The 13,369-nt window shown below is 39.1% G+C and overlaps 1 protein-coding gene across 15 annotated transcripts in view; it reads right to left on the reverse strand.

The window, feature by feature from the left end:
• The window catches only part of EFCAB5 (EF-hand calcium binding domain 5), a 182,483-nt gene that overhangs the window by 46,329 nt on the left and 122,785 nt on the right, over nt 1-13,369 (reverse strand). For all 15 annotated transcript variants that reach the window (XM_086686407.1, XM_086686401.1, XM_086686403.1 and 12 more), the window contains one exon: nt 7,505-7,661. In XM_086686407.1, coding sequence (XP_086542533.1) covers nt 7,505-7,661 — 157 coding nt within the window. The remainder of the gene's footprint in view (nt 1-7,504; nt 7,662-13,369) is intronic.

Raw genomic sequence — 13,369 nt, forward strand, 5'->3', positions numbered from 1 at the left:
TACAGATGTAAATTTTTGTGTACACACACACACACACACTCCCTATGAGAAACTTGGGAGCAGGGACCTGGAAGCAATGAGCATGTATAGAACCAAGATCTTGGGATGTCTGGGTGGCTCAGTCAGTTAAGCATCCAATTTCGGCTCAGATCATGATCTTATGATTTGTGAGTTCAAGCCGCCACATCGGGTAAGCTGGAGCCCTGCTCTGGGCTCTGCACTCTCTCTCCCTTTCTCTGTGCACCTCATGGGATTCTCTTTCTCTCCCTCTGTCTGCCCCTCACTCACACTCACTCTCTCAAAAATAAACAAATAAATACATAAATAAATAAATTTTTAAAATCATTAAAATTGTACATTAAAAAAAAAAAGAACCAAGATCTCGGCTTCTAAATACGATTCTCCACTAAAAGAAACCAAGGTTCCTTAGAGAAATGGGTGATTCCATGCTGGCAGTAGGAAAGTATAAGATGAATCTAGAACATCTCATTGTGCAAAGCAAGGAAGTACTCAAAGAATGATGGATACATGTTAAAAGACACAGGAAATATTCTGTCAGTTTCTTAATATAACTAAAAATATATCTACCCTATAGCCCATAAATCATACCGCTTGGTATTTATTATAAAAGAAATAAAAACATGTATCTGCACAAAAGATTTGTGCAAGATTGTTTATAGCATCTTTATTCATTATAACCAAGAAATGAAATCAGTCTAAATGACTACCAGTTGAAGAATGGACTAACAACCTATAGTTTATTCATACAACAGAATACTACTCAACAAACAAACAAACAAAATAAGGAAATTGTTGGTACACAAAACAACATGTAAGAATCTCAAGAAAAAAAATGTGCTGAGTGAAAGAAGCCTTACACAAAAGGGTACATACAAATTATTCCATATATATGAACTCAGAGAGATAAAACATATCTGTAGTGGAAAACAACCAGAAGGGTGGTTGTCGTGGGGATTGGGTGGTGGGGATTGAGTGAGAAAGAGGCATGAGGGAACTTAGTGTTCTATATCTTAATAGGGGTATTGGATACACAATCTATGTATTTGCCAAAACTCAGTGAATGTACACCTAAAATTTGTGTTTCATTTGTTTAATTTTACCTCAAAAGAAAAAAAGCTGTTAACATATATTGAATTCTAATTAAAGATACACATGCCGAAGTGTTTAGGGAGGAGTGTATTGGGGTCAGCAATTTATTTTGAAATGTACAAAAAAATAAGAGAAATGGAGGGATAAAGAGATGAATAAATAATTTTTAAAAGTGTAGGGGCGCCTGGGTGGCGCAGTCGGTTAAGCGTCCGACTTCAGCCAGGTCACGATCTCGCGGTCCGGGAGTTCGAGCCCCGCGTCAGGCTCTGGGCTGATGGCTCAGAGCCTGGAGCCTGTTTCCGATTCTGTGTCTCCCTCTCTCTCTGCCCCTCCCCCGTTCATGCTCTGTCTCTCTCTGTCCCAAAAATAAATAAACGTTGAAAAAAAAAAATTTTTTTTAAAAGTGTAATAAAATGTTAATGATAGAATCTAGGTGATGGATATATAGGTGTTCACTATAAAATTCTCTCAGCTTTGCTGTATGTTTGAAATTTTTCATAATAGAATATTGTAGGGAAGGGGAAGACATAAAATTCAGACTGAAAGGACTCCCATTGGTAAAATCTGAGACAATAGGAACATTAAAATAAATAATGATAGGGGCGCCTGGGTGGCTCAGTCGGTTAGGCGTCTGACTTCAGCTCAGGTCACGATCTCACAGTCCGTGGGTTCGAGCCCTGCGTCGGGCTCTGTGCTGATAGCTCAGAGTCTGGAGCCTGCTTCCGATTCTGTGTCTCCCTCTCTCTCTGCCCCTCCCCCGTTCATGCTCTGTCTCTCTCTGTCCCAAAAATAAATAAACGTTAAACAAAAAAATTTAAAATAAATAATGATAGTGTTAGATTACAACATGTTGAATAAAATAGGAAACCATGAATACATATTGTTATAACAAATAAATTAAAAGTTTGATAAGGAAGAGAATGTTTCTGGGGCACCTGGCTGGCTCAGTCAGTAGAGTGTGGGATTCTTAATCTCGGGGTTGTAAATTCAAACCCCGCATTAGGTGTAGAGATTACTTAAAAATAAAATATTAAAAAAAAAAGGGAATGTTTCTATGATTTCAAAGTACAACCACAAAAAAAATCTATTAATTACAAAGGGAGAAAGAGTAATTTTTAAATGGAAGGGACTGATAGACATCATCTTTAAAAATTTTTTTTAATTCCAGTATAGTTAGCATACAGTGTTACATTGGTTTCAGGTGCAACATAGTGATTAAACAATTCCATATGTTACTCAGTGCTCATCAAGGTAAGTTAGTCTTCTTTTTTTTTTTTAACATTTATTTATTTTTGAGACAGAGAGAGACAGAGTATGAACGGGGGAGGGTCAGAGAGAGGGAGACACAGAATCTGAAACAGGCTCCAGGCTCTGAGCTGTCAGCACAGAGCCCTACGTGGGGCTCGAACTCACGGACCGCGAGATCATGACCTGAGCTGAAGTCGGCCACTTAACCGACTGAGCCACCCAGGCGCCCCAAGATAAGTTAGTCTTTAATGCCCTTCAGCTACTATTTCACCTAGCCACGCCACCCTCCCCCCCACAAATAGAGAACTATTTGTTCTCTATAGTTAAGAGTCTGTTTTTCGGCTTGTCTCTCTCTCTTTTCTCCCCTTTGCATGTTTGTTTTGTTTCTTAACAAATTATGGCTGAATTATTCAGCTATATAAAAGAATGAAATCTTACCATTTGCAACAACATGGATGGAGCTAGAAAGTATAATGCCAAGTGAAATAAGCCCGTCAAAGACAAATACCGTAAGATTTCACTTGTTTATCCATTCATCTATCATGGACACTTGTGCTGCTTCCATAGTTTGGCTATTGTAATAATGCTGCAATAAACATAGGGGTGCATGTACCTTTTTGAAATAGTGTTTTTGTATTCTTTGGGTAAATACCCAGTAGTTTGACTACTGGATTATAGGGTAGTCCTATTTTTAATTTTTTGAAGAACCTCCACAGACATCATGTTATTATCATGGGACTTCTGCTAGGATTCAATGAGAAGAACATAGCATCACTTACGTGACATTCCTGGTAAAGATGAATAATCTGAATTTAATCATAAGGAAACATTAGACCAACCTAAAAGGAGGACATACTATAAACAAACAGCCCGTAATCTTCAAATTGTCAAAGACACGACAATCAAGGAAAGACTGAAGAGTTTCTTAAAGATCCCTTGTTGCAGAGTAAAGAAACAGCAGTTGTTTTACACTAACTACTTGTCCGGTTTTCAGTTTCTTTAAAAAACACTATGTGGGATGCCTGGGTGGATCAGTCGGTTAAGCGTCCGACTCTCGATTTCAGCTCAGGTTATGATCTCACAGTTGGTGGGTTTGAGCCCCTCATTGGGCTCTGCGCTGACAGTGTGGAGCCTGCTTGGGATTCTCTTTCTCTCCCTCTGCCCCTCCCCTGCTTGCTCCTTCTCTCAAAAATAAATAAATATTTAAAAAAAAAACACTATGTGAGTTTTTCAATGAGATTTTCTTTCTTTTTTTTTTTTTTAATTTTTTTTTCAACATTTATTTATTTTTGGGACAGAGAGAGACACAGCATGAACGGGGGAGGGGCAGAGAGAGAGGGAGACACAGAATCGGAAACAGGCTCCAGGCTCTGAGCCATCAGCCCAGAGCCCGACGCGGGGCTCGAACCCACGGACCTCGAGATCGCGACCTGGCTGAAGTTGACGCCCAACCGACTGCGCCACCCAGGCGCCCCTTCAATGAGATTTTCTAAATAAACATGGTTCATAAGTGTTCAAGATTTCTGGAATTTGGTTACAAAATGCATCAAAAAAATTTCATAACATTTTATTTTATTTTATTATTATTTTTTTTTAAATATGAAATTTATTGTCAAATTGGTTTCCATACAACACCCAGTGCTCATCCCAACAGGTGCCCTCCTCCATACCCATCACCCACCCTCCCCACCCTCCCACTCCCCATCAACCCTCAGTTTGTTCTCAGTTTTTAAGAGTCTCTTATGTTTTGGCTCCCTCCCTCTCTAACCTTTTTTTTTTTTTCCTTTCCCTCCCCCATGGTCTTCTGTTAAGTTTCTCAGGATCCACTGATGAATGGACAAAATTTCATAACTTTAAGAGAGTTAAATGTCCTACTTATATAGAAATTTTTATATTAAAGTAAATTTTATCATTTAATAGGAAATTAGAGGGTATATATATCCAGAAATGTTAATAGCTATTCCATGGGAAGTAATGGGGAAAGAGTGATCTATTCCATTAAGTTCTACAGTGTAGACAGGTCACATGTTTTACAGATTTTATATGTAATATTTCTCCTCTAAAGACTGAGCTGTATTAGACAAGAATAAACAGGGAAATTACCAGCTAAAAGTTTCAAGTTGCCCCCTATAGACAACTTCCATTTTGAGAATACCAGCAGAAACATTTATAGACACTTCTAATTCTGTGGCTTTATCCTATTTCTCCAATTTTTATCCAATTTTTAATCTTGGACACAGAAATAGATAAGAAGGGTAGAGCAAAACAAAACAAAATGAAACAAAGAGCTATTTGAAGATTTGCTGATCAGTTATTAGCTAATGTTTGAATTTAGAATTTTCTCCCTTTTTAAAAGAAGCTAAATCTGCCTTTCTTCTTCCATATGGCCATCAGCTCAGCAATCATCTCCTCAGGCCAGGTGGCTACCAACATGTGTTCAGAGAGAGTCATTTTGTATAAGCCTACCCTTGCAGAGAATAATTTGTTCTTCCTGCTTGCAGAAATTTATTTCTGGCAGCAGTTTCTGCCTCCTCATTACTTTCCTCATTCTCATTTGCTGGGCTTAACCCATTACATTTTATACTTTCTACCTATCCCTATTGCTGTACTTCACTCATATATATTGGAACTTCCTTATAATGTCATCCTCAGGTTTCTTAAATTCTAGAAATTATCACGTCTAACTCCTTCATTTTACAAATGAGGACCCCTGAATCTATTGAGGTTCAGTAACTTGTCTTTGGTCCTGTGACCATTAAGTGAAAGATCCAGTATTGGAACCCAGCTCTCCTGACCATTGTGTGGTGTTTTTCCTCTATAGAACATGATTTTATATTATAAAATTTTCCCACTTTATAAGTGGAAACCATCTCATTGTGCCCTTTGAAATTCCATTCTTTGGATGCAGTCTAAGACAAGTAGTGTAGTTTAATGTCAAGTTTGCAGAAGATGTAGTGAATGAAGAACACACGACAATTGATAAACTTAGGTACATTTGAAGATAAACGAATACAATAATTTTTTAAAAGGTTGAAGAACTTAACTAACCCTGATCATTCTTTCTTTCACTTACTATACACTTTAAGAATTGGAAATCTAATATGCAAGAGTCACCAGATAAATCCTTAAACCCAGTAAAACGCAAAATCATTTATACTAGAATCTAATCAAATGGATGAGGAAACTTATTATACTAGAATAAGAATTTTAGTAACTTTTTATTGGGAAGTTTGATCAGAAGAGAAAAATGTAGTATAGGACAAGAAAAGTCATTAAGGAGAATTTAGTGGTTAAGTTAGTAAATTCAGGAGAAACTTGCAAGCCAGACCGACTTGAGAGGTGAATCGGACCTTGTAGAGGCAGAAAGATAAAACAAGAAGAGAAAATAGGCAGAATTGAGGAATGCTTTGGATTTTTTTAACCCCAAGAGTGAGGGTAGCTAGGCACATGGAAGGAATCTAACTAGATAAGAGTTAAGGTCTTGGACAAAGCACTCTACAACATAATACACTCCTGATAGCTCTGACATTTTCTACACTTCCCACCAACAAGGTACGAGGGTTGCAACTTCTCTACATCCTTGTCAACACTTGCTATTTTTCTATTTTTAAAGTATAGCCATACAACATAAGTAACAAAAGCAAAAGTAAATAAGTGAAGTACGTTGAACGAAGAGGATTCTACACAGCAAAAGAATCAATCAACAAAATGAAAAGGAAACCTACAGAACAGAAGATTTTTGCAAATCCTATATCTGATAAGGGGTGAAAATCCAAAATATATAAGGAACTCATGCACCTAAACAGAAAAAAAAATTTAAAAATGGGCAAAGAAACTGAATTTTCCAGAGCCATGCAGATAACCAAAAAGTGCATGAAAAGATGCTCAACATCACTAACAATTAGAGAAATGCAAATCAAAGTCACAATGAGATGTCATATCACACCTGTCAGAGTTGTTGTTATCAAAAAGACAAGAGATAACAAGTGTTGGCAAAGATGTGGAGAAAAGGGACCCAGTGTGCACTGTCGGTGGGAATGTAAATTGGTACAACTACTATAAAAAACAGTATGGACGTTTCTCAAAACATTAAAAGTAGAGGTGTCTGGGTGGCTCAAGTCAGTTGAGCATCTGACTCTTGATTTTGGCTCAGGTTGCGATTCCATGGCTGTGGGATCGAACCTGCGTTGAGTTCCATGATGAGAGCTGAGCATGGAGCCTGCTTAAGATTCTCTCTCTCTCCCTCTGCCCCTCTCCCTCACTTGTGCCCTCTCTCTTTCTCTCTCAAAACAAATAAAAAACATTAACAAAATAGAGTTATCATATTGTCCAGCAATTCCACTTCTGAGTATCTAATGGAAAGAGATGAAATCACTATCTCGAAGAGATACCTGAATCACCATGTTCATTGAAAAATTATTCACAATAGCCAAGGTATGAAAAAAAAAACTAACCATCAGTGAATGAATGGATAAAGAAAATGTGATTCACACACACACACACACACACACACACACACACACACACACACAGGAGTATTAGTCATCCATGAAAAAGATAGAGTGCTGCCATGGATGGATCTTGAAAGCATTATGCTGAGTGAAATCAGACAAAGAAAGACAAATACTGTATGATATCACTTATATGTGGAATCTAAAAAAGCCAAACTGAGAATGTAAAATGGTGGTTCTTAGGGGATGGGGTTGGGGGAAATGGAGGATTGTTGGTCAAAGGGTATAAACTTGTTATAAGATGAATAAGTTCTGTGGATCTAATGTACAGCATGGTGATTATAGTTAACAATATTATATACTTAAATTTGCTAAGAGAAGAGATCTTACATGGTCTCACCACAAAAAAGAAATGGTAATTATGTGAAGTGATAGAGGTGTTAACTAATGCTGCTGTGGTAATCATTTCAGAGTATATAAAGATATCAGATCAACACATGTACACTTGAAACTTATACAATGTTATATGTTAATTTTATCTCAATAAAACTGAAAAAATTATAGCCATTCTAACAGCTGTGAAGTGGTGTCTTGTGGCTTCAAAATGAGAGTTTTAACTATGTATGACATAGTACTGGAAAACTTGAAACCAAGTTGTTACCACAGTTTTAATGAGAAAATTCTTATCTTTTTACCTTTCTTCATAGATTCTTTTTCCATTCCCTCCTTGTATGTGTACAAGAGTTCATCAACTTCATTCAGATCCAGGAAGCCTGAGCCATCACTGTCCCACTTCTGAAACAGGGCTTCTAGGAGAAGTTCCCGTCGGACTCTGGAAGCATTATGTCTAATCTAGGATAGAAACCGGATAACAAAGCACAGAAGACACATTATTTATTGTGCTAGCTGCCATCCTAGGTTTATTCCCCCCAAAGTGAAGCACTATTTCTAAAAACAGCTTTATTGAAAAAACTTGGACTAAGCATGATATTAATGGTAAAATGAAGCATTTAATGTTAATACTCTAAATACTATTTCTCTGTTTCACCTCTAGACCAAAAACAAAAACAAAAACAAAAACAGGCATTCTCTGCATTGGACTAAAACACATTAACTTAGAAAGGGGGCCACACTCCTTAAGAATCCTTGATTCATTCCTTTCCCCTCCCTTGCTGTTTGCTCAGGAATGTGATAAACATATGGTATGCTTGACCTGGCTTCTTGGGGGGTGGGGAGGGGGATACGCTATGTAGTTAAGGAGGATGAGTGGCAGTGTTCAAAAAATGAAAAACAACCATGTTCAAAAATTACTTTTTATATTTAACATTGACCTAACTGGACGTTGGTTTTATTTACCTTTTAGATTTTTTACTAGATTAATTATAATATCAGTCAGACAGTAACTATTATCGGGGTGCCTGGGTGGCTCAGTCTGTTAAGCATCCAACTTCTGCTCACGTCATGATCTCTCATGGTTCATGAGTTTGAGCCTCTCGACCGTGCAAAGCCTGCTTGGGATTCTCTCTCTGTCCCTCTCTCTCTCTGCTCCTCCCCAACTTGTGTGCTCTCTCTCAACATAAATACATAAACTTAAAAAAAAAAATAGTAACTATTATCTAGATTTAATCACTAAAAGAAAGTGAATATATAGAATTTGTTTAAAAGGGGGAACTGCAATTGAGGAGGCAAAAGGGATATCAACTCTAGAATTAGGTTGAGAAGACTCATGAGGCTGATGGATATGCCTGGAGAATGTAATTTACCTATTTCACAAAAGAGCACATAAATTGTTTATATCAGCTAACATGTATGCATTTATCTATCACTCAAGTAAGTAGTAAGTTTTTAGGAAATATGTAATACCTGGATTCACATGAATAAAAATATATATTCAAATCATAATTGTACTTCTAGGTATGTGCACTTGTAAATGCATTCACAAAGCAGATAAACAGTGCACACACACACACACACACACACACACACACACATTTTTGCACATACACATATGTGGTCCTCAGAATCTGCTCTGCAAGCTTCAGAGGAGGAAAAACAAAGCTGTACAATAAACCATCTCTTGACACCAGCAATCATGTTATTATTAGGGGAATGAATTCTCTGGAGTGTGATCTTGGACCATTTGACAATAAAATAAAATATGTAATGGCTATGCTCATTGAAATAAGATGATAAGTTTGATTGTAAATTTTTAAAAAGCCACATTAGGAGTAACTGAGGTTAGAGATTTACTAATAATAGTAACCTCACCTGTTTTATTTTATTTTTTAAGTTCATGTATATATTTTATTAAAGAATTAAAATTTTTTAATGGATACAGGTTAAAATTTTTAAGTTTATATATATATATATATATATATATATATATATATATAAAACTAAAGAATTAAAAAATTTTAAACAGATGCATCAGGTGTATTGATGCTTTAAAGTTGTATAAAAGCAATGGGAAGGGGGCCAACAGAAGAACTGCTTATTGGGGTAGAGGCAGCATCAAAGAACTCCTGAGCCCTGTGGAGACTGATGTAACGTCACTTTGCTGAGGATCCTGACTACAGACTGAACTGTAAAATGTAGACCAGCTCTCCAGGCTGAGGAGCAGGGGAGGCAGGGCCAGGTGGCCCTTACCTCTTCGGTATAGATGTCTAAGGCAGAGGCCAGGGCCTGGGCTGTGTGCTCTATCTAGTAAGAAAGCCTCCATGAGGATCCTAGAGCCCAAGGTTGTAAAAGGAAGTGAAGACCTTGCATTCATATGATCCTCTCTGCCATCTCCAATGCCAAAGGGACCCAAGGTAGCTGAACATATTTAAGACTTTGTCACCCAAGTTTAAACAAATGAATGTTAGTTATAAATGGTTCCTCTACTGTACTTTGCCATTTGGAAGGTCAATCCCTAGAACTGGAGATTCTTTCGGGTCACCAAGAAGGTGCTGGTATCAGCTAGCATACATTGTTTACTGGGAGGGCATCCACTCTTGAGGTCTCTGTCAGCCCTTGGGACATGACCTCGGTCCCCTGGCACCTCAGGGGTCTGATTCTTTCATCTGACTTGATAAACCAGCTGCTGTCTTAGAAGCTCCTTCTGCCCTGCTGACACTATCCTCAGATGTCCCCAAGGACTAGCCAGGTACTCCAGCCCCTGTTCCAAAGCATTCCTTCTCAAAGCACTTCACAGCATGGCAAACCTCCTGCTGGCTCTTACACCTCTACAATTGGCTCTCAGGGGCTTTGTCTGACAGTCCTTTCCCTGCTTCCTAAGTATTAGTATTCCTGAGGCTCAGTTCTCTGCCCTCCTTTCATGCATGCTTCCTCGGAGACTTATAAATCAAGGTATTTAAAATGGGGACATTTTATTAACAACAGTTCCTTATGAGTCTACCAGGGATGCAACAAAGGCAATCTTTCCCAGGAGCTTGGGGAAGCTGCTAGAGCATCAGGTGTTCCTGCTAGAGACAGTTTTCAAGGTCGTGCCTCATGTATACACCTCCTCCACCTGCTCCCACGCAGTTCTGAGGCATTAACTCAGGGACTGTCTCATGGGCCTGAGGGCTAACCCAATTTTGTCAGGCAAAAGGAGGGCTGGGAGCACCTGGGTGGCTCAGTCAGTTGGGTGTCCAACTTCAGCTTGGGCCATGATCTCATGGTTCATGAGTTCGAGCTCCGCATCGAGTTCACTGATGTCAGTGCAGAGCCCACTTTGGATTTTCTGTCCACCCCCCTCCCCCCAGCTCTGCCCCTTCCCTGCTTGTGCTCTCTCTCTCAAAAATAAATAAATCTTTAAAAAAAAAAATAAGGCTGAACAGAAAGGCCTGCAGCACCTGGCCTTGTTTTTTGTCCTCTGCTAGGTTTGGTGGTCCCTTACCAAGCAGTCACTGCTTGCAGCTGGGGTGATCATTGGTGCCAGTTGGCCCTTCTCACCTCTACTCCCAAGTAGGAAGGTAACTTCCTCTTTCCAGGCACCTTCCCGGGGACTGGGACTGGGAAAATTCCATCATTCAGTCTGGTTATGAAGCTCAGTTTTAAAAAGTTCTGAACCATAACAGGCAGGAATGAACCAGAGCACATAAAGCCACTTTACACAACTTCTGTATGCTACTGGAGGGGTGGTCAGAGGAGTGGCAGCAGGGGCCTCTGCCTCTCCTTACAAGGGCATCCCTGATCACCCTTACCACTCTCATGTCCTTCACCCAGCCCTGCCCTGCAAAGCATTCCAGACTTTTGGAGATCACTGCCAATGCTTGAAAAGCCCAGACAGAACTGAGGACAAGAGCCTGGGTATCTGAGGTCATCTAGTCACCTCTCATTGGTGGGGACCCTCACTGTCTTTGCTTCCAACAGCTCTGAATACACCAGAACTCATTCATTTAACAAGGGCTATGGGTCTGCACAGCCTTCATCGGTGACTCATGCATATCTGCCCCCACTGTCCCATGAGATGATGACATGGCATTTCTGTCTGTCTCAGCACCGTATGCCCTAGGAGTGTGCTGTCTGTTAGGGAAGATGGGGCAGATAAAAATAAGTTAAAAGGCGCTCATTATCCAAAAAGAACTGAGACCTAAAAAGGCTTCTCTGAGTCAACCTACTTAAAATGGAGACCAGAGTGGCATATAATAAATGGTAGAAAAGGTTTGATTGGAACTTCTTGCAAAATAAAACTACTACTAAACCTAGTATCGCTTAACAAAATGTAATTGCAATATGGGATAATTCGTAGAACAAAATTATTTTAAGTATATTTCCTACCTAAAATTATATGATTGCCCAATAGGACACCATTTCCATAGGGCAATCAGTCATTTTTGCAAAAGTTAGTCAAGGACTTCCTCAGTTTTCCTGAAGGCCTCTCTCTCTCTCTCTTTTTGTTATTTACATTTAAGTTAGTTAACATGAAGTGTAGTCTGGCTTCAGGAATAGAAAGAACCCAGTGATTCATCTCTTGCATATGACACCCAGTGCTCATCCTGAAAAGTGCCCTCCTTAACACTTGTCACCCATTTAACCCACACCCCCGGCCCCCCACTCCAGCAACCCTCAGTTTGTTCTTTGTATTTAACAGTCTCTTATGGTTTCCCTCCCAGTTTTTATCTTATTTTTCCTTCCCTTCCCCTATGTTCATCTGTTGAGTTTCTCAAATTCCACATGAGTGAAATCATGGTATCTTTCTCTGACTGACTTACTTTACTTAGCATAATACCATCCAGTTCCATCCACACTGTTGCAAATGGTAAGATTTCTTTATTTTTTCCATTGTCGAGTAGTATTCCACTGTGTATATATACCACATCTGAAGGCCTCTCTTTATCCATTATCTCATTGATACTCAAATCACCCCCATGAAGTACCTACTTGGTTCCATGAAGCTCTTCATTTGTTAATGGACCTGACTCTCAGATCCTCATTTGCCAATGACTGCAATCATTTTGAGCAGTTTTGCAATAACACTTTCATGGCTTTATGAAATTCTAGGTTTTAAAACTTAAATTTTACTTTGACACCATTTTGTTGCATTGTCAATATCAGAAGTTTACAACATCCCACAGTCGTAAGTATGAAATGGGCTATGATGGATGGATGGTGTTAGGTAGGGAGGTGTTAAAAAAGAGACACTAGGCTTGTTCTAAGCCCCATGTCAGTAAATCATGGCTTAATAATTAACCTAAGTGCACCTTCAGCTCCCCAGGCATAACCTTTAACCAGTCATCATGGAAATACCCAGTCAGCACTAGTGAGATAATCCACTTGATAGACCCCTTCTGTTCCTGTTAGAAAGGCGACCTTCCTGGAATAATTCATTCTTTAGTAATAATTTGCCTTCCCAGCCCCATTTCTGCCTTTTAAAAAACCTTGCAGCCCTTCAGAGCTCCTTTCTATTGCTGGATGAGATGTTGCTGAACTCATGAGTTGTTGAATCAAGCCAATTTGATCTTTAAAGTTACTCAGTTGAATTTTTGTTGTTTAATAATATCTATGTGGAAAGTAATTTTTTAAATGGTCAGTTGTTTGGAGAATACTTTTCATGTCTGATGACTTTAGCTTTCCTCTACAACTTTATTATTTTTTAAAATAATTTTTTAAAATTTATTTTATTTATTTTGAGAGAGAGAGAGAAGAGAGCACACAGCAGGGAAGGAGAGTGAAGGAGAGAGAGAGAATCCCAAGCAGGGTCTGCACTGTCAGTGTAGAGCCTGATGTGGGGCTCAAACTCATGAACTGTGAGATCACGACCTGACCCGAAATCAAGAGTCAGACCCTGAACTGACTGAGCCACCCTGGTGCCCCTCCTCTACAACTTTAGAGGAACTTGGATACTGAGATACTTAGAATGGCTCAAAGGAGCTCAAAGGCTCTCTCTGACCAGAGAGCCTGCCTTTGAGGGGCAGCAGTGACTTCAACTGATGGTAGTACTGGGTCAGCACGAGTCAAGTCAGGAGCACAGGTTTGGGAAACTGAGCTGGAGTGCATGGGTTAAAAGAGTCCAAGAAAGTCTATTTCAGGTTAAACACTGTTCTCAATTCTATAACTATTTAGGGTTTCTGACA

The sequence above is a fragment of the Puma concolor genome, chromosome E1, assembly GCF_028749965.1.
Source record: "Puma concolor isolate L17-30 chromosome E1, mPumCon1.1.hap2, whole genome shotgun sequence".
NCBI classification, from domain to species: Eukaryota; Metazoa; Chordata; class Mammalia; order Carnivora; family Felidae; genus Puma; species Puma concolor.